This window comes from Lynx canadensis, chromosome A3, assembly GCF_007474595.2.
Source record: "Lynx canadensis isolate LIC74 chromosome A3, mLynCan4.pri.v2, whole genome shotgun sequence".
NCBI lineage: Eukaryota > Metazoa > Chordata > Mammalia > Carnivora > Felidae > Lynx > Lynx canadensis.
The window spans coordinates 49798656-49819863 of record NC_044305.1 but is presented as its reverse complement, the minus strand read 5'-3'; the positions used below and the strand labels follow the sequence as shown (position 1 = coordinate 49819863).

General features: G+C 42.8%; 2 protein-coding genes across 2 annotated transcripts in view; one reads left to right on the top strand and one right to left on the bottom strand.

The window, feature by feature from the left end:
• The window catches only part of GINS1 (GINS complex subunit 1), a 28290-nt gene extending 26880 nt beyond the window's left edge, over window positions 1-1410 (bottom strand). The window contains exon 1 of the mRNA XM_030310245.1: window positions 1089-1410. The gene's annotated coding sequence lies outside the window, so the exon portion shown is untranslated. The remainder of the gene's footprint in view (window positions 1-1088) is intronic.
• Window positions 1411-1575: 165 nt separating this feature from the next.
• The window catches only part of ABHD12 (abhydrolase domain containing 12, lysophospholipase), an 89406-nt gene continuing 69773 nt past the window's right edge, over window positions 1576-21208 (top strand). The window contains exon 1 of the mRNA XM_030310243.1: window positions 1576-1912. Coding sequence (XP_030166103.1) covers window positions 1722-1912 — 191 coding nt within the window. The 5' untranslated portion in view covers window positions 1576-1721. The remainder of the gene's footprint in view (window positions 1913-21208) is intronic.

The window sequence follows — 21208 nt, the reverse complement described above, 5'->3', positions numbered from 1 at the left end:
CTAATATAAGAAGCTACTCAATTCCTTTTTTTAAATGTCTTTTTTTTTTTATTTCTAAGCAAGAGAGCACATGTGGGGGAGGGGCAGGAAGAGAGAGAATGACAGAGGATCGAAAGCAAGCTCTGTGCTGATACTAGTGGGCCTGAAGTGGGGTTCAAACTCAGGAACTGTGAGCTCATCGGATCATGGCCTGAGCTGAAGTCAGATGCTCAATCAGCTGAGCCACCCAGCCACCCCAAGAGCTACTGAATTTCTAAAGGCATTTCTAATTGATCTTAAATGATCAGTTGCCAATAGTTTTCTACTGACACAAATGTTGAAATTACACAAGTTCACTTTGTAATAAATAAGCAAATCTCAGGGCGCCTGGGTGGCTCAGTTGGTTAGCCAACCAACCTGGGCTCAGTTCATGATCTCATGGTTCATGGGTTGGAGCCCGCATTGGGCTCTGTGCTGACAGCTCAGAGCCTGGACCATGCTTCAGATTCTGTGTCTCCCTCTCTCTCTCTGCCTCTCCCTGCTCATGCTCTGTCTTTCTCTGTCTCAAAAATAAACATTAAAAACAAAAAGAAAAAGAAAGTAAGCAAATCTCTAGGTGGTAGATCGTTTGTAAGAAATAATGCCATATTAAAGAATGCCAAAAGTGTAAAACCAAATTTGTGAAACTACTCTTTTCTTTGTAAGATGAGTTGAATTAGTTCTTAACTTGGGTTCCAGAAGTGTAAATTTATCTTTGAAACTTATTTCTTCCATCAGCTACTTTTTTTGTTTTAAAGTTTTTATTTTTAAGTAATCTCTACACCCAATTTGGGGCTTGAACCAACAACCCCAAGATGGAGAGTCTTATGCTCCACCGACTGAGCAACCCAGGTGCCTCTCCATCCACTATTTCTAACTGCTTTACAAAAATCTAAAATCAAATACAGGTTTTTAAGAAGTTGTTTAAGTAGCTCAGTTTTCCTATGTTCAGCCCAAATCTTAACAGTTAAATTATCTATACACTTGTGTTAAAAAAAAAAGTACCTGAAAGTATATTTTTAAAAGTCTTGTGGGAAAAGTTATAAATCATGAAAATGGTGATTTGTTACCTTTTGCTTTTGGTTCTTATAAACCGTTATAAGAACATTTCTGATGGGTTCATTCAGATTGGGTTTCCAGCATTAGAGGAAAATCACAAAGCCTGGGGCGGGAGGGGAAGGAGCCAGCTTTCCGCTGCGGCTCTGGATCACTGGGTGCTCCGATTCAGTCCCGCGTTGTCTCACGTTCGGGTCATCGATCTGGGGCAGGACCCGGTGCGTTTGCACACGGCGCCGAGCACGAGGCAAAACCGGCCCTCCCACTCTCCGGGACCGAACCCAGGCCCCACCACAGCAAAATCGACCGCTTGGCCCTGCCGAGACCATGACGCCCCGCACGGCTTCGCCTGCCCTTCTCCAAGATGGCTGCAGGTCCGCGCCGGGAACACTGGGCCCACTACCCGAGGAACTAGGGACGGGGCGGAGTGGGGGGGCGGGGTCGGCAGGAGCCCGGCGTTGATTGGCTGGAGCCGCCGACCTGGTCCCAGGCGCCGGGCCGTACAGTCGGGCGCCGCGGCCTGGGGCTGGGATGCTAGTGGCTGTGGGCTCCCTGCTGCAGCGGCTCCTGTGAGCGGCGGCGACTGAGGCGCAGGCGGGCAGTGAGGCCAGTGGACGCCGTCGGCGGCCGGCCGTGTCGGCCGCGGGATGAGGAAGCGGACCGAGCCCGTCGCCTTGGAGCATGAGCGCTGCGCCGCCTCGGGCTCGTCCTCTTCTGGCTCGGCCGCCGCGGCGCTGGACGCCGACTGCCGCCTGAAGCAGAACCTGCGCCTGGCGGGCAAGGCGCCGGCGGAGCCGCGCTGCGCCGCAGACGCGGGCATGAAGCGGGCCCTGGGCAGGTGAGGCGCAGCACAGGGGCGGAGTCCCGGTACCTGGCCGGCACGTAGCCCCTAATGCCCCCGCCCCTCCATAAGTTTCTTGTCTGTGGGAGCGCTCCACACCTACCCCCCACCCTCCGGTGTCCTCTTCCGATCCTCCTCTATCCCTTTCCCTCGCCTAGCCGCCCGCAAGTGCGGCCCTCGGGCATCCTTTCCTCAGGTACCTGCCTGCGGGAGCGCCCCCGACTACCCTCTTTACCCCCCTGGTGTCCTCTTCTCGCGCTCCGCGGAGCTCAGTCCCGCGTCCGTACCCTTCCCAGGTGAGCTAGTGGGACACCGTCAGCTACGGGCTGGAGCACCGTCTCTCCCAGGGACTGGGGGCTGCGGGCAGCCACGACCCCTTGTGGGAGAGTAGCGGAGGGGTCGGAAGCGTCCCTGGTGAGGCCCCTGGACGCTCGGCACGTACGAGGTGGGACGCTGAAGGGAAGGCTCCAGACCCAGAGAAAGGTGGGATCCTTCCCCATGGATTTCCTGCAGTGAACTCAAAACCGAGCGCCCCTCTTGCTGGACTGGTGTATGTAGAAGCTACCGTTCCCCGGTTTCTCACTTTGGTATTTTCTCGGGTAACTAGTTGTCAGAAGTGGCATTCTCTACTCAGCTGCTGGACGACCTTTGGGGGAAGGTTAAATGGTCTGCTGTGTCTGAGGGCCGGGAAGGATACACCGCATCCTCAGCTGTTGGAAGGAAACCTGTCTTGGGTTGTGCAGATGGCTCGTGGTGCTTGAAATTTGTCTACGCGAGTTGTCTCCTTGGGAATCTCCGTAGAGTCCGGAAGTCTTTTGGTTATTTGCATTCTCCCTCTGAGTAGGAGATGAATGCATCCAGGTAAAGCTGATTTCAAAATTAAGATAGTGTATTTCACAGGGAAAAGTCTCTCCCCATATGCTGGCTTCTTAATTATCTGGCTGTTCATAGAACGTATCATTGATGGCAGTTTTGACAGCTGGATGTTTCATGGTTTCGAACAAGTTAGTATGTAATGTTTAAGGTGTTGTAGAGTAATTTCTTTTGGGGTCAGCTGGAATGCCCTTAAATGGCATTGGCCACTTCAGTGTCAAATATTTATCCAAATAGTCCCTAAAAATAATCAATTTTGTTGCTTAAAAATCCTGAAATTGAAAATATGAATATTTGGATAAATAAAAATATAAATATTTGGATGAATAGAAATATTTAATCTAAAAGGAGACCTCGGCATTTCAACTTTATTGCTTAAGAGGTCATGAAATTAAACTATAGTCTCCTCTAAGTTAGTAGTACAAATTTTTGCCAGAAGGGCAGGGACTGGCAGTATTTTTGTTTTTGTGTAAAATTATCTAGTAACTGGTCAATATCTTTTGTGAAACTAATTTATTTTTTGTGGAAAGGTTTATCTGCATTAAAAACTCCTGAATAGTTTTAATGTACTTTTGTTAACAGGTTTAGCATAATGCCTAGATAAGTAGGGGAATTCTTCCTTTGAAAAAATCAAATTGTTATGCCCAATAATGTTTGGGGAAATAATGCTGGCCTTGCACCTTCCTTGAAAGATGTACTGTATTCAAAGGATATGATTATTTTTATTTTTGTATTTGCTTGGAATGCTCTCCTGGACATTCTGCTTTGTTTTCTCTTTCACCAAAGTCTCTACTCAACTGCCATGTCCTCAGAGAGGCCCTCCCAGACCAGCCCATCCAAAACAGACTTCATGCCACTCCCAACACCCTTATTTTGTTTACTTTTTTCATCACACTTATCCCTGTCTTGACCTTGTAATTGCCTGTATACTTGAGTTGCTTTATTGGTTGTCTCCTCCCATATAAGAATAGAAGCCTTATGAGAGCAGGGGCATTGGGCATTGTTTCCTCCACCTTTCTGTCTCCAGTGCATGGCCATAGTAGGTGGCTGAAAATACTTGTTGAATTAGAATCTGTAAATTCCTAAGAAGTGGAATTGCTGGGCCAAGGAGTGTGTGTCTATAACTTTGAAAGGTGAGGCCAAAGTGCCCTCCAGTGTATTGATGAGTACTTCCTCCAGCAGTGTCAGTTGTCTGCCCTTCCCCTTAATAATGAATGTTACCAGATATTTTGATCTTTTTCTATTTGGCTGATGAAAATGACATCTGATTTGTAGCTTTAATTAGCATTTCTTAATTGTTAGGTAGCAATTTTTGTGTGTTTTCATAAGCCTATTGTATACTTTTGGGTATACAATATCTGCATATTTTGCCACACTAGTTATTTTCATTATCTGCATTTTGTTGGGGTTTTTGGTGCACATTTTCAAATATACAGAAGTAGGGAAGACAATACAAAGAACCTCCATGTATCCATGACTTCTTAAACAGTTTGCCATGTTTTGCCAATCTTGAATTGTCTCTTTTCCCTCCATTTTTTGGGGGGGTGGGGTGGGGAACTAGAATATTTTTAAAAATGATTTCATCCATAAATACTTTACAATATAGCTTGAACAAATAAGGACTTTTTGAAATATGCATACCCAAAATGCTATATTTATCAAAATCAACAATTTATTGCCTGTTACTAATTTAATCTGATACCCAGTCTACATATGCATATCCCTAGTTACTTCAGAAACAGCTTTTTAAATTTGGTTTGTTTCAAAATCCTGTACATTTTGGGGCACCTGGGTGGCTCAGTCAGTTAAGCATCCAACTTCAGCTCAGGTCATGATCTCATGGTTTGTGAGTTCTAGACCCGTGTCAGGCTCTGTCCTGACAGCTCAGAGCCTGGAGCCTGCTTCAAATTCTGTGTCTCCCTCTCTTTCTGCCCCTCCCCTACTTGCGCTCTCTCTCTCTCTCTCTCTCTCTCTCTCAAAAATAAATAAACATTAAAAAATTAAAATCCTGTACATTTATTATGTTTATTCCTAGTTACTTGATCTTTTTTGTTATTGAGAATATTGAAATTTTTGTTATTGATCCTTTCTTACATATTACATATTTTTATTATTGTACTTATTAATTTTGTAAGCAGCAACTTATGTAATCATATTGTTTCTAGTAGATTTTGCAGTTCTCTTGGATTTTCCAGGTATAATATCATATCAGTTACAAATAAGAATTTTGTCCCTTGGTTTGTACTTTTTATGTCCCTTACATCTCTTTCTTTGATTGCATTGTATTTCCAGAACAAGATTAAACACTAGGACTGATACTGGGTATCCTTGTCTTGTTCCTTACCTTACTGAGACTGCTTTGTGTTTTTGCCACACTAGTTATTTACTAAGCGTGTGTTGCTGCTGTTTGGTTTTTTAATCAAAAATGGTTGTTGAATTTTATCAAATGCCATTTTAGCATCTGTGAAATTATGTAGATATTCTCTCTTGACCTGTTAATATGAATTAGAGTAACAGATTTTGTATTATTGAATCATTATATTATTGAATCATCAGTGAAAATTCTGTTAATGTGTAGCTAGGGCCTCTTAATGTTTTACTTAGCAATTTTAAATCATCATTCATCATTTGAGAGACTAGTCTGTAATATTTTATTTTAGAGAGGGAGAGAGAGAGCATATGAGCCAGGGAGAGGCACAGAGGGAGAGAGAGAGAGAGAGAGAGGGAAAGAGAGAGAGAGAGAGAGAGAGAGGGAAAGAGTGTATCTTAAGCAGCCTCAATGTTCAGCTCAGAGCCCCACATGGGGCTTGATCCCATGACCTTGGGATCATGACCTGAGCCAAAATCAAGAGTCAGAAACCCAACCAACTGAACCACCCAGGTGTCCCTGTAATTTATTTTTTAATGCAATCTTTATCAAGTTGTTTTAGTGCTTTATATAGCTTTATTAAAACCTTTCTCTTTCTTAGGGCACCTGGGTGGCTTAGTCAGTTAAGCGTCCGACTTTGGCTCAGGTCTTGATTTTGTGATCTGTAAGTTCAAACCCTGTGTTGGGCTCTGTGCTGACAGCTCAGAGCCTGAAGCCTGCTTTGAATTCTGTGTCTCCCTTTCTCTGTCTCTGTCTCTCTCTGCCCCTCCCCCGTTCTCACTCTCTCATAAATAAGCATTAAAAAAAAAAATCTTTCTCTGCTTCAGCCAGTTTAAATACTTTTGAAATGATTTGTTTCTTTAAATTTTTGTGGAATTCCCCTGTAAAACTAAACCTGGTGCTTTTTTAGATTTGCTATTTCTTTCTGGGTTTAGTTTTGGTGATTATACATTGATAGAAAATCATCTGTTTTATCCAGTTTTTTCCTCTGTATCTGGGGCTGTTACCCCTGTCTTGTTCCCTAATTTGTGTGCTTTTTTCCTTTTTTTCCCCTTGATTAAAAGTAGGTAATAGTATATCTAATACACAGACATGCATTGAAGTAGAAATTTTTTTTTTCCTAAAGAAAATATATATGTTTTTAGTTAGTTCTGGGAGAATAGGATGCTGCTGAGGGTTCTGGAGAAGTAGAGAAAACATCTTCTGTCTGAAAGTGGTTACTGCACCCTCTCCTGTTGCCACTGCCCCTGGCAGGAATGTGGCCCTAGGTTGGCCAGATCATCCAGTCTCTCCAGAAGAGTAGCTGGGTGTGTGTGTGTATACACCCATGTGTGTGTACGTGTGTGTACACTCAGACTTTGTAAACATTGGCAACTAATTCAGGTAAAAACAACTTTGGAGTAAGATAATTTTGAGAGAGAGCATGCAGGTGAACAAGGGAGGGGCAGAGAGAGAGGAAGAGAGAGAATCCCAAGCAGGTTCCACACACTGTCAGCACAGAGCCTGATGTGGGGCTTGATCTCACAAATGGTGAGATCATGACCTGAGCCAAAATCAAGAGTCAGACACTTAACTGACTGAGCCACCTAGGTGCCCTGGACGGGTTGTATTTAAAGGTAAATGCTTATCTAACATACACATTGACATGCACTCCCTGGGAGGAGGGACTAGATATTAGTTTTATACAATATCTGGTAATTTTTAGAAAATGAGGAATTTTTAGGTCTTCCCTGTTCTTTTCAGTAACCTAGGTCTTCTTGGGACTATGCCTTGAAGGCGTAAGTACTCTCATTTGTACCCTGGGAAGGTGGTAATGAGATGTATGGGTCTGTGTGTTTTAGTGAACTTGTCTTTATTCTTCTACTCCCAGCTCATAGGTGGATCTGCCAGTGACTGAGATCAGTGGGCTGCACAGGAGGTTTCATAGCCTGTGATCCTTGCATGTAAATACAGGGGAACTGAGGCATCACCCATGGTTTCTCCTTGACCCAAAGGAAGGAACTTCATCTAGCTGCTAATGGCTTCACTATAATCCAGGAAGGCCGTGGCTGAGGTTAAGGATGGTCTCCTTTAACATCAGTCTTCCTGAACTCACCCTAGAAGCTTCACTTTGTCCTTTCTTTATATACTAAGAAGGTGAGAATGTATTCTGGGGTAGTTTTTGTAGTTAAAGTCTGCTTTTTTCCATCCTCCTTCTCCTTCCACTCCCCCAGAATACAGTCTATGCCTGGACAATGATAAGCAAGGAGGCAGGCTTTGTTTATGGCACCTCACCTGGAGCCCCCAGCTGGGTCCATCTCTTCCCAGTTGTGGTTTACCTTATCAAGGCCACACTCCAGTCCTGGACCCAGGACCCTGGGACCTGGTGCTTCTCTCATGTCTCCTTTGGTGAAATTTCATGCCCTATATCTCTCCTTGCTTTCCAGTTCCTTTTTAGCCAATGTTTACTCTCCCTTCTCAAGGGAGAGTGTCTTGTATAGTAACTACGCAGACACTGTTCATATATGGAAGATATTTTTGAGTAGATTAAAAGGTCTTAAAGACATTATCATGGAGGTGGCCTTGGAAAGAGGCATAAAAGATGGGTCATCTTGTCAGGGTTATGCTGACGGCAGTGGAGACAGGCTGCCTTTCCAGGCTCGTGATCCTCCTCCTCCTCCCACATGGGCACTTTTCTTTCCAAAATGAAGACTACAGGAAAAATTTTTACTGTAATATGATCTTGAAAACTGACAGATTAAGTCCGCGCTCTTCTCCCAGAGATGATGCCACAGAACTTGGATGTTGGTGGGTTTGTGCTTTGCCAGAGGGCTCTTTCAGCACTGGTAGTGGGTAAATCATTTGTTTTGTCCTAAACAGAAGGCTAGGATGGGGAGGATCAGTTAGGGCAGTGGATGCCGACACAGGTAAAAATGGTAGCAGGAAGCTTTGACTGAGATGACCATTTAGCTGAAAGACCCATTATTTGGGTTTGGTCCTCATTATAGCATCATTTGATGTTTTAGAGGAAAGCTTGCATGGATAACAGACCCGAGTGAGTGTCTTCAGGTTCTGTGACTTGGGGAGAGTTGCTCAACTTTCTGAGTTTGTTTCTTCCTCTGTGATGTGGGGATAGAAATTTCTTCCCTATAGGATTGGGGTGAAGTTTGGGTGTATGAAAGAGCTGGGTGCGAGATGAGTGCTCAATCAGTGGCGCCTTCTACTTTGGTTGTCCAATGGTTATTACTAATACTAGTAGTTGGGCGTACTGAGAAAGCTCTGTTAACTTAGAGGAAAGGAATTGATCCTTTCTCTTCTCTGCCCGCAAATGATTACAATATGTCTTCTCAACCAGTCATCGTGCCTATACTTTTTTTTTAAATTTTTTTTTTAATGTTTATTCATTTTTGAGAGAGACAGAGACAGAATGCGAGTGGGTTAGGGGCAGAGAGAGAGAGAGAGAGACACAGAATCTAAAGCAGGCTCCAGGCTCTGAGCTGTCAGCACAGAGCCCGATGCGGGGCTTGAACCCATGAACCGAAATCATGACCTGAGCCAAAGTCAGACACTCAACCGACTGAGCCACCCAGGCACCCCCATCGTGCCTATACTTATCATCGTGATCAGTAGTCATATCTGTGGGTGTTAGAACATTTATAACAGTACTCTTTGGCTATTAAACACTTTTTTCACCAGTTCACTTTGCAGAGTTTGAGTACCTTTTAGATACAATAACTCTTCTAAGTCCTGAGGCTGTAGCAGTGGATATGGGTCACATCTTGTGGACTTTATATTCCCATGGGGGAGGTAGATAACAAACGAGTAAGGGCATGCTGCATCAGGTGCTTGGGGCGCTGAGGAGAAAAGTAGGCTGGTAAGGAGCGCCTGTGGTGCATGCATGGTTTAGGTGGCAGGAGGCCTTTCCAATAGGGGATGATTGAATGGAAGCCACTGGTTTCTTTAGAGTGGAGAAATGCCTTGATGTGATGTATGTCATTACCATGTCATACTGACTGCTGTGACAAGGACAGACTGGAGGGCCAGAGGGAGCAGGAGGACCAGTTAGGAGTCATCCAGGCAACAGATGATGGGGATTTGGGCTGGCAGTAGCTGTGGAGGGGAGTAGTGCTGCATTCTGGGTCTGTTTTGAAGGAGATGTCAAAAGATTTGTGGGTGGATTAGCATGAGAGAGTGAGGATGTTCAGAAGTGCTTCACCAGTTTTTTCTTGAGCAGCCAGAGGCAAGGAGCTGCCATGTGCTGAGATGGGGCAGCTACGGGAAGAGCAAATGCTTTGGGGGGTGATGAGTTTGGTTTGGGGCATATTGCGGTGTCTCTTCTTGCAGATGCAGTAGGTTGGAGGAGCTGGAGTTTGGGGCAGTTAGGCTGACTTCTGACCATTAGCCTGCAGAAGGTATTTAGAGTCATGACAGAGGTCTGAGGGTTGGGTTCCAGGTCCTGGGTGATTAGGGGTTGGGGGGGAGAGGAGACCTGGAAGGAGCAAGGGAATGGATTGGGAGGAGGGCTAGGAGGAAGGGGTCAAGGGAGCTGTGTGAGGAAGCCTATTGCAGAGAAAGCGTGATCTGCTGTTGGATTTGGTGATGTGGAGATGAGTGGTTGACAAGGATGAGTAATTGGAATGGTGGGGTAAGAGTCTGACAGTGGCTCAAGGGAGAGGTGGAGGGAAGAAATGCAGAAAGCTTTTTAAAGGAGTTGTACAATAAAAGGGAACAAAGATGAGGGGGATAGCTGGGGTGGGAGGAGACTCCTCACCAGTGCTGTTGGAGCTCGTTGCTGTGCTTAGTGGGATGGTCCAGTAGGTATAGACTGGCCATGTGGATGCTGGTGGTATGGTGTCTCTGGGATCCAGCACCCCAAGGCTAAGTGGAGGGTCCCCAGACAGGAAGGCAGGTCAAGGGTGCTGCAAAGGTACAGGGAGGTGGTTAGATTTGCAGGGGTAGTGTTGGAAGTTGTCTTCTGCATGCTTCTGCTTTCTCTGTGAAATAAGAGCAAGGTTGTCCATTGAGGGGAGATGGGGTAGAAGCACTGAAGAAGGTCTTTCTTTTCACTTCTCCACCAGGACAGTCCTATTCTTTATTCTCGATCTAATCAGACTGTTCTGGCATATTTGCTAAACATTAATGTGAACAATCATGCTACCTGGCAGGGACTCTTCTTTCTGATATGCAGTGTTTCAAAAATGGCTCCCATGAGAAGTCATTTTAGCTGTGAGCTGCATGTCAGAAAAGCCACACGTGTTTCTGTACAGTCGAGTGCTACCTGGCTCCAGGGGGCATGAGTGGGAGGGCACTGCCTCCACAAAGGTCCTGCACACATCCTGGTTACAGCTGGGTTTGAGGTGGAGATGGGAAAAGGAGCAACATGAAGTGAGGTCAAGATAGAGTAATTATGTGGGACTCAGGCAGAATCCTTACCTCTCAGGTTTTGCCAGTACACAAATAACTGTTTCTAAATAGAATTTATCTTGAGATGGTATTTGTGGACTTGAGTAGTATTAATATCTATATTCTATCACCAGGTATGGAAGTGTCCTAAAAAGTAAAAAGAGCAGGGTAGATGGGTGTCAACGTGAGAAGTTTCAGAAGAGTAAGACTTTTCATTTTGCAAAGATGAAGGCAGAGGAGTGTCACTGAAGGAATATAAGCAGATCTCAGGAATGCTAGACTTTGGGGTCTGTTCTTGAATCTTGAAAGAAGTTGCCCTGAGCTTTAGGATGAGAAAAGAAAGTTCAAATTGTTTTCAGTTCTTATCAAACTTGTGGAATCTCCTTGCGAGTTTTAGATATATTGACTGAACTATTCACAGTGGGAGGAGAAGAATGTTCAGGGTTGAAGCAGGTCATTTTGATGCAGTAGTAGTTGCAGTGGTTTAGGTCCCTGAGAGGCATATGGCTTTTAACTGTTATCTTCTTCTAGCATATGTACAACAGAGACTTCCCACCCTTTCATCTTTCATCCTTGACTTGTGCCATTCCTGTTCCTGTTGCTTCTACCTGAAAATGGCCATGTCACTGGTGGGTGCCCGTAGGTTATTTTATTCACACAGTTACACAGTTATCATGCTTCAATTATTGGTCAGATGCATGCTAGGCACTGAGAACATAAAGATGGAAGGAAACAGTACCTTTTCTCAGGGAGTTCATTGTCAGTTTTTACTTGTGACAGCCATCAGCTCTTACACTCAAATATTTTAATGATGTCTGCGGTAAAGACAAAATGCAGGCATGTCTGGAGATGGTTAGTCTGATCTCACTTTTGTCCTTTGTTGTTCTGATGTTTTTTTGTGCCAATTTATCTTCAGAGAATCTCATCTTTTAGGCTCTCGTTTCATTGACAGGATGTAATGCATCTTGTCAATGCATTCCTGGCTTACCAAGGTTTCTGTAGATATAAGAAAAGAAATTCTCACAGTTTGGGGACACACCACACTTCGACAAGGCACATCATGGCAGAAACTATGGGATGGAAAATAAAAAGACTGGACATTTGATATTTGGCTTAGGGTTCCAGCAGGAAGGGACTGTTAGACCGGTGTCGGCCAGCTAGGAGCCTGCCAGTACTTCCCCAGGGCCTCAAGAGAGAGCATGAGGGAGATTGTGCAGGGGCCAAGGCAGGGATCTCCAGGTGTGAGGTTACCACAGGGGATAGTGATCACCATGGTGAAAGGCAACCCCCAAGGAACCCACTCTCTCTCCCCCTTTGTTCCTTCCATTTAAACTTTTATCTCATTACAAAAGTAATAAATATTTCTTTTCTTTTTTAAAGATTTTATTTATTTATTTTGTGAGAGAGAGAGAGCACATGTAAGCAGGGAGATGGGCAGAGAGAGGGAGAGAGAGAATCCCAAGCAGGCTCCATGCTGTCAGCACTGAGCCCAATGAAGGGTTCGATCCCACCAACCATAAGATGATGACCTGAACCAAAATAAAGAGTTGGACGCTTAACCAGCTGAGCCACCCAGGAGTCCCCAAAATAGTAAAGCTTTCTTTTTTAAATTTTTTTTTCCAACGTTTTTATTTATTTTTGGGACAGAGAGAGACAGAGCATGAACGGGGGAGGGGCAGAGAGAGAGGGAGACACAGAATCGGAAACAGGCTCCAGGCTCCGAGCCGTCAGCCCAGAGCCTGACGCAGGGCTCGAACTCACGGACCACGAGATCGTGACCTGGCTGAAGTCGGACGCTTAACCGACTGTGCCACCCAGGCGCCCCAGTAAAGCTTTCTTAATAAAAATTTAAAACAGAGAAAATGAGAAAATAGAATTTCCTTGGATAATTACTGTTAACAATGTGGCATATATTGAGAATATTGCTTGAATGTTTGTTCTTTTGTTCATCTCACAAATACTTGTTGAGACCTACTGTGTGCTAGAGGATGTGGTTAAAATGTTCCACAAGAACCAGGCAGGTCCCAGCCTTTATGGAGCTTACATTCTTGTGAAGGAGAAAGATAACCAAAAAAGGTAGTGCTTAACTGTACAGTAAAATTTCAAGGGGTGCAAAGTAGTATAAAGAAAAAAAAATAAGGCAGTGTTAAACACAAGACAAGTTGCCCAAAATGGAGTCACTTATGCTAAGCCCTCTATCACCAAACCAAGACCAAACTTGATTACAGCTTCAGCTCCCCCGGAAACGGAATCTTAAGCCACTCTATCAGGAATCGCCTGATCAGCACTAGCAAGGTAATCTGCCTGACAGATCCCTGCTATCCCCTAAAGGAAAGTGACCAGGCAGAAACCAACCTGCTTTTTTGCCCAGTGTAACCTTCTTCTTGCTCACTTCTGCCTGTAAAAGCCTTTCATTGTGCACGGCTCCTCTACACTTCTTTCCATCTGCTGGATTAAATGCTGCCTGACTCATGAATCATTGTATAAAGCCAATAAGATCTTTAAAATTCACTCAGTTGATTTTTTTTTTTTTTAACAGTAGGTAATGCAGTTGTGTGTAAAGCACTTGAAAACAAGCTGTACTATAGTGTAAAACATTTTTGTCTCTGGCAGGAGAATAAGGCCTTTTCACAGCAGGACAACTCTGCCAACATCCTCATGATTTTTTGTTTTCTTCTCTGGGAACAAAGAGACATTTATGGATTGCACTTGTGTATTTTATTAAGGCCTTAAAGTTTTCAAACCTGTTGAGTGAAATTACCCCCAATACTGACTGCGTTCAAATAAGATTTTGAAGATTATTCTTCAGGTTTCCACTTGTGAACTGAGGAGAATTTAATCCAACTATTAGTCTTGGGGAATGAATTTTGGCTTTACTTTTTTGTTCATTCTGAGAGATATAAAGAGATAATACATATCTTATATATGTTCTATATTACACGTATATTTTATATACAGTTGACCCTTTAACAATGTGGGAGTTAGGGGTATGCACCCCCGTGCAGTCAAAAATCTGTGTATAACTTTTGACTTCCCCAAAACTTAACTACTAATAGACTACTGTTTACCAGAAGCCTGACCTATAGACAATTAACACATATTATGTATATTATATACTCTTTGTATGTTGTATACTCTATTCTTATATAAAGTAAGCTAGAGAAAAAATGTTATTAAGAAAAACATAAGAGAAAAGGTAGCTGGGGTGGCTATATTAATATCAGTATATTTCAGAGCAAAGAATATTTTCAGAGATAAAGCAGATCATTTCTTAATGACAAAAGGATCAATTAATCAAGAAGACAACTTTAGGGGTGTCTGGATGCTTAGTCGGTTAAATGTCTAACTTGATTTCAGCTTAGGTCAGGATCTCATGGTTCGTGAGTTTGAGCCCTGCATGGGGCTCTGTGTTGATGTCGTGGAGCCTGCTTGGGATTCTCTCTCTCTGCCCCTTCCTCCCCACCCCAAAATAAATAAACTTTTTTTAAAAAAAGGGCATGACAACTTTGAATGTTTGTATATGTAATTGACAGAGCTTCAAAATGTGTAAAGCGGAAAGAGAACTCAGGAAAATAGACACATTCATTATTATAGTCAGAGATAGAAGTAGAAGGCAGAAAGTCAGCAAGAGTGAAGTAAATTTGAACAACACTGTCAACTTAACCTGATTGTCTAACAATGGCAGATGTGTGTTCTCCTTAAGAGAAGATCCATAGATCATATTCTAGGCTATAAAACAAGTCCCAATAGCTTTAAAAGAATTTAAATCATGCAAAGTCTGTTTTTTTACCATAAGAAATTAACATTAGAAATCAGTTAAAAAAAAAAAAAAGATGTCTGGAAACATTTGAGAGCTGAAGAACACACTTTTTTTTTTAATGTTTATTTTTGAGAGAGAGACAGAGTATGAGCAGGGGAGGTGCAGAGAGAGGGAGACACAGAATCCAAAGCAGGTTCCAGGCTCCAAGCTGTCAGCAGAGCCCAACGTGGGGCTGGAGCTCACAGACCACAAGATCATGATCTGAGCCGAAGTCAGATGCTTAACCAACTGAGCCACCCAGGTGTCCCTGAATAACACACTTTTGAATAAACCAGAAGTCAAAGACGAAATTAAAAAGTGGTCCAAACTGAATGAAAATAAAGACGTGTATGCTTCTAAAGCATCTTGGGAGAATTTATGACACTAAAGGCCTATAGGAAGGAAGAAATGTCTTCAATGACTTCAGTTTCCATATTCAGAAACTGAAAAACAAAATGTACAAATTAAACCCAAAGTAGAAAAGAAAAAAATGCATATAATAAAAATCAAAGCAGAAAGCAAAGAAATAGAAAACAAAAATATTAATCTTAATAGTAGGTTTAATCTGTAATAGGCAAAAACTGGAAACAATCCAAATGTCTATCAGCAGGTATGTGTGAAAATGAGTTGTGTAGTCCTACAGTGGAATATTAGGAATCAAAAGAAATGGGGTGCTTGGGTGGCTTAATTGGCTGAGTGTCTGGCTCTTAATTTTTTGGCTTAGGTCATGATGATCCCAGAGTCATGGGATCAAGCCCCACATCGGGCTCTGTGCTGAGCCTGGAGCCTGCTTAAGATTTTCTGTCTCTTTGGGGCGCCTGGGTGGCGCAGTCGGTTAAGCGTCCGACGTCAGCCAGGTCACGATCTCGCGGTCCGTGAGTTCGAGCCCCGCGTCAGGCTCTGGGCTGATGGCTCAGAGCCTGGAGCCTGCTTCCGATTCTGTGTCTCCCTCTCTCTCTGCCCCTCCCCCGTTCATGCTCTGTCTCTCTCTGTCCCAAAAAAATAAATAAATGTAAAAAAAAAAAAAAAAAAAAAAAAAAAGATTTTCTGTCTCTCTGTCTCTCTCTGCCCCTCTCCCCTGCTTGCACTCTCTCTCTTTCTCTTAAAAAAATTTTTTTTAACTAAAAAAAAAAAAAAAAAAAGAATGAACTTGGAGCACAGAGGGTATTTAGGGCTGTGAAATGACTGCATTACACTACAATGGTAGATACACATCATTATACATTTGTCCAGATTCTTAGAATGTACAACACCAAGAGTGAACCCTAAAGTGAATGGATTCTGGATGATGTGTTAATATTGCTTCATCAGTTGTAACAAATGTACCTCTCTCTGTGCTGGGTGTTGATGTAGGGTAAGCTGTGTATGTGTGGCGGGCAGAGGTATATGGTAAATCTCTGTACCTTCTCAGTTTTGCTGTCAACCTAAAACTGCTCTAAAAAATAAGTTTTTTTTTTTTTTTATTTTTTTTTTTTCAACGTTTATTTATTTTTGGGACAGAGAGAGACACAGCATGAACGGGGGAGGGGCAGAGAGAGAGGGAGACACAGAATCGGAAACAGGCTCCAGGCTCTGAGCCATCAGCCCAGAGCCCGACGCGGGGCTTGAACTCAAGGACCGCGAGATCGTGACCTGGCTGAAGTCGGACGCTTAACCGACTGCGCCACCCAGGCGCCCCAAAAATAAGTTTTTTTTAAAGGGAGATACAGGCAACAGTGAATGAACAAATTAATCTCAAAATAATTATGCCAAGTGAAAGAAGCCAGACAATAGAAATTCTATATATATGAAACTATTCTGTAGTTGCAGACAGCAGATCTGTGTTTGGGGTGTGAAGTGGGGACCAGAGACGAGCAGGAGGGAAAAATTAAAAGGGGCAAGATGAACTTGAGGTGATGGGCATGTTCACTATCATGATTGTGGTGGTGGTTTCAAAAGTGTTTACATGTGTTAAAACTGATATAATTATATCCTTTAAATATGTGCAGTTCATGTCAATTGTATCTCAGAGCTGTTCCAAAAACAAAACAGATGTTATAGAGCTTTTACATGAGCATTTCGAAAAAAAAATTTTTTCCCTCAGCTTTCATTCTTACCTGTGTTCTTGCCACTACCCAGAACTTCTGTGGGTTTTGCTGCCACCATGGTGTCTTTGGGATTCAGAGCATAGTCAGGTGATCTGAAACCCCAAGGAGAAAACCCAGGGAAGCTGAGGATCAAATTTTTATTCTAAAATTTTTCTGGGTATCTTCTCAGTGAGGATTTGGTTGAATAGGAAGACTGGGTCACACTTAGAGGCCAAGGACCTGAGCTCCATCCCCAGCTGAGGCCTTACTTTGAGCAAGCTATTTACTAGCTATGAGCTTAGTTTCCAGATCTCTATACTGGGAATATTATCTGTCTTGCCTACTTCACTAAGCTGTACTGACATTGCAACAAGATCCTATCAGTGTTATACAAGAATAAAGTGGCATAATGCTTTTCTTTCTCTGTCTACTCACCCTGTCTACTTTTTCTGTTAATTTAAAAGAAGTTCACAGGAGACACCTACTTTACACTTTAATTTGTTTTCCCAGTGTTCATGCTTTGAGATGTTAAACTACCTATATTGCTAATACATGTTCAGTCCTTGTATTTTTGCTTTGCAATGCCACAGGTTTCAGAACTTTCTTGGATAACTTTTTTACTATGAAAATAGGTTTGGAAAGCAGGTAGTTTCTTGTTCTAGTTAGTAAAGAGTGCTTAGTTCTTATAAACAGTTCTAGAGCTAGAAAACAATGCTTCCTGAGTGAACAGCTAAATGAAAAGGGAGCTATGCTAATTTCCCAAATGAGACAGGCTTTTGGAAATATTTTTTATTGTGGAAAATATATGTAACACAATTCACCATTTTAACCTTTTGTGAGCGTGCAATTCTGTGGCATTAAACAAATTCACAAGTTGTGTAGTCATCACTAGAACCTTTACATCTTCACGAACCTAAACTCTGTACCCATTATTAAACACTAACTCCCCAGTCCCTGATGACAGCTGTCAAACCTTCTCTGAATTTGACTACTCTACGTTCCTCCTAGAAATGAAATCCTAGAATATTTGTCCTTTTGTGTCTGGCTTATTTCACTTAGCATAATGTCTTCAAGGTTCATCCATGCTGTGACATATGTCACGATTTCCTTTTTAAGGCTCAGTAATACTCCATTGTATGTACGTACCCATTTTCTTTATCCATTCATTGAGATGGTTTTATTTTTATTAGAGATGAGGGAAAAAAATATATATAACTTTCTATGCTTTCACTGTTGATAAGGTAGAAAAGCAGTGTATTAAAATATCAAAAAAGAAAGGAAGAAAAGCAGTGTACTGATTTTTGTCAATATATACTTTCATACCATTTGTGCATTAGCTCTTATGCCATCAAAAATCCAGGACCTGGGGCACCTGACTGGCTCAGTTGGTAGAGGTATGACTCCTTTTTTTTTTTTTTTTAATGTTTATTTATTTTTGAGAGAGAGAGCAGGAGGGGCAGAGAGAGAGGCAGACACAGAATTCGAAGCAGGCTCCAGCCTCTGAGCTGTCAGGACACAGCCCGATGCAGGGCTTGAACCCACCAACTGAGAGACCATGACATGAGCCGAGGTCTGACGCTTAACCGACAGAGCTACCCAGGCACCCCTGGAGCATGTGACTCTTGATCTCAGGCTCAGGAGTTCGAGTTTCATGTTGGGCATAGAGATTATTTAAAAACAAAATCTTAAAAAAGAAAGAAAGAAAAAGAAAGGAAGGAAGGAAAGGAAGGAAGGAAAGAAAAGAAAGAGAAAGAAAAAGAAAGAAGAAAGAAAAGAGAAAGAAAGAAAGAAAGAAAGAAAGAAAGAAAGAAAGAAAGAAAGAAAGAAAGAAAGAAAGAAAAAATAAATCCAGGACATATGCTGTCCTGACCTGGGCCAGGAAGAACAAAATCCCATATAAGATGCTAAGAAGATGTCATTATACTGGCCTCATTTGGGAGATGAGGCCAGAAGGTTTTATAACCGCTACTACTTCCATAAATGAAAAAGAGGATACAGCAATAAGGGCCCTGAAATGGGATCCAGGGATTTCTGGGACCAGTTTTGTTCTGAAGCCAGGTCCTTCTTAGGTACGAAAATAGACAAGAAACAGGACCATAGCTGCTAAGAGGAAGGCAGGGAAGATGGGAGAAGCTAGCCCATGCCATCTGCTGCCATCTGAGGAGCAGGAGTCCCAAATACTGACTTGGGGTCCAAGGCATTTTTGGACTAAATTTTTGCTATGTAGAAGGGAAATGAAACAATAAGTACAGTGTAGAGAATATCTCATAAAGGTAAATTTATATAGTGTTTGAATTCTGAGATAGTGTCCTTTCTATCTTTTTTGGTGTTAAAATGTTCTCATCAGATTAGCTAGTTTTTGAAATCCTTACTTGGTAAAGTTAAGAACTTGACAACACTATGTCAAGTCTTCATTTTGCAGAAAATTTCACTAGCTCATGACCTACAAAAATCTAGGAACCAGTATTTTTTGGTGGGGGGCGGGTGGGAAATGGGGAGAGAGAAGGGTTGGCTGGGAGGAACCATTTCTGGAGATGAATTGAGTCTGCTGTTGACTCCAGGTCGTAACTGTGCTTATGAAGGCTGGTCATAGAGAGATCTCATGCGTGGCTGCCATTTAGGTGCAGTGGGCAAGTACCAGTCTACCTGCTTAAATGCCAGTGTTGACCCAGGGAGCCTTTGTTGTAGGAGCCGAGGCTACCGCCTGGTCTTGGTCCCCAGCCCCTCAACAGTTGGAAGGCTGTGTTTGTGGAACTTTTAAAGCAGCAGTCTTCCTAATTGAGCCCACATCTCTTGTGTCCCAGACTCCCCTGTCTTTCAAAAACAGTGTCTGGTGAGTTGGTGTTTACTGGTGATGGGTGGAAGGAAGGTGAAGGAGAGTGTAGAGGCAGAAAAATCACAAAGAAGTGAAGACAAGGAAAGGGGAAGAGTCAATAAAAGTAGGCACAGGAAGAATTAGTAAAAATAACATTCAGTACTTTGTACCATATACCATTCTCTTGAGTACTTTACAAGTATTAACTTAGGAAATGTTCACAGCTTCTTTATGAGGTAGGCGCTGTTAACCCAGCTGAGGAAACTGAAGCACACATAGTCTGTAGCTTGCCCATGGTCACACAGCCATGGCAGGTGGAGCTGGGCCCAGGGCCTGTGCTCTAACCACTGTGCCTCCTGACTGTGTTGGGGCCGTCTTTCATACACATACTGAATATTAGAAAAGGGAACTATCATGGGTTGAAAATACTGGGCAGGTGTCATGGAAGGGAAATGGTGCTTTAACCAGGATGTTGCTTTCCTTCTCTGACCACTTTAGTGACCAAGGTGCAGTGCTAAGGGGTGGGCTTCACTTGGGTTGATGGCCTCCTTTGGGACCTTCTCGGTAGCTTAGCACCTCCCACCTAGTCAGTTTTGGTGTGGCTGGTAGCATCTGGGTACCTGCTGCAGATGCTGTGGGGAAACCAAAGCTCCAAGGAAAGCATTGCATGAAGCTAACTGTGTCAGCGCCTTCTGGCTCTCTGATGAATGATTTTGAATCATGGGGATCTTTAAGTCATAAACATGAGGGACCACGAACATTAAAGGGTGAATCTGTCCAGGGTACCTGTAGCCAATTTAAGTAGCAATTTCTGTGTTATCAATGTATACTGTTTTAATAAAATAAAGAATCTGGAAGCTCAGGCTTCTTGGATAGGAAAATTAAAAGTGTCGGGGGAGGGCAGGTTCACTTAAATCTAAAAATAGTCCTGTGTTAAAAAGTTTACTTTTTAAAAGGCAAATTAATAAGCAAATTTTAAAGACAAAATTTTCCTTTGTGAAGTTGTAAAGTGGTTTACTTTATTTTGTAAGTGCTGTGCATGCACACGTAGCTATTTCACCCTGTGGGCACATATCTACTGCTCCCTGAGTTTCCAGTTTGGGATCTTGCCCATTTGAAGTGACCTATGGTCTGAAGGGAGTGATGTGTGACTCTTCAGGGTAGAAGCATTTTACAGCAGGTTTGGGGTTCTCCATGCCCTCTTTCCTAAAGCCATTTGTGGAGATGGTGACATTACAGAGTGATGGAGCCTCCTGAAAAGTTCCTGAGTGACAAGGATCGGTGGAAGCCCCTGCTAACCTGTGCTGGACACATAGCCAAAGCAAGAAATATACTGTATCTGTGTGCTGCTGGGTCTGGTGGTGGTTTGTTATTGCAACACAGCATAGTCTGCTCTTGCTAATATAATTGTTATTATATAAAAGAAATATATGTACAATTTTTTAAAATACCAAATATCTGCAGTGAGTTCTCTGTGCCCTACCTCTTCTTCCCTGACATGAACAGTTCCTCATAAGATGATAAGCCCTCCCATCCCTACCATGTCACTGTCTAGATACCCATTCTTTGTTCTTAACAACTGCATGTCGTCCCAGTGTACAGGTGCCCCGTCCACTATTATGGAGATAGAAAAGCAGTATACTGTGAACCGTAGCTTTCATACATACAAAACAGCAATTGGTTGTGAAATACAATGGAAGAGAAGACAAAAAAAAAAAAAAAAATCATCAACCAAAAAATAATCCTGTAAGGATGCTTAGAAAAAAATATGCAAAATCTGTAAGAGGAAGACTTTTAAAAATTCCCAAAGCTCACAAAAGTAGGCTTGAACAAATGTAAGGACATATGTGTTCTTGAATAGGAAAGCCTAATCTCCCTAAGTTAGATTATTCATTTAACAAGATTTCAAATTAAAATGCCAGCCTGTTTCTCTTGGGTTCTACACAAGCTGATTCTGAAGTTCAATGTAAGAGTGCCAGCAGCCCTCTGG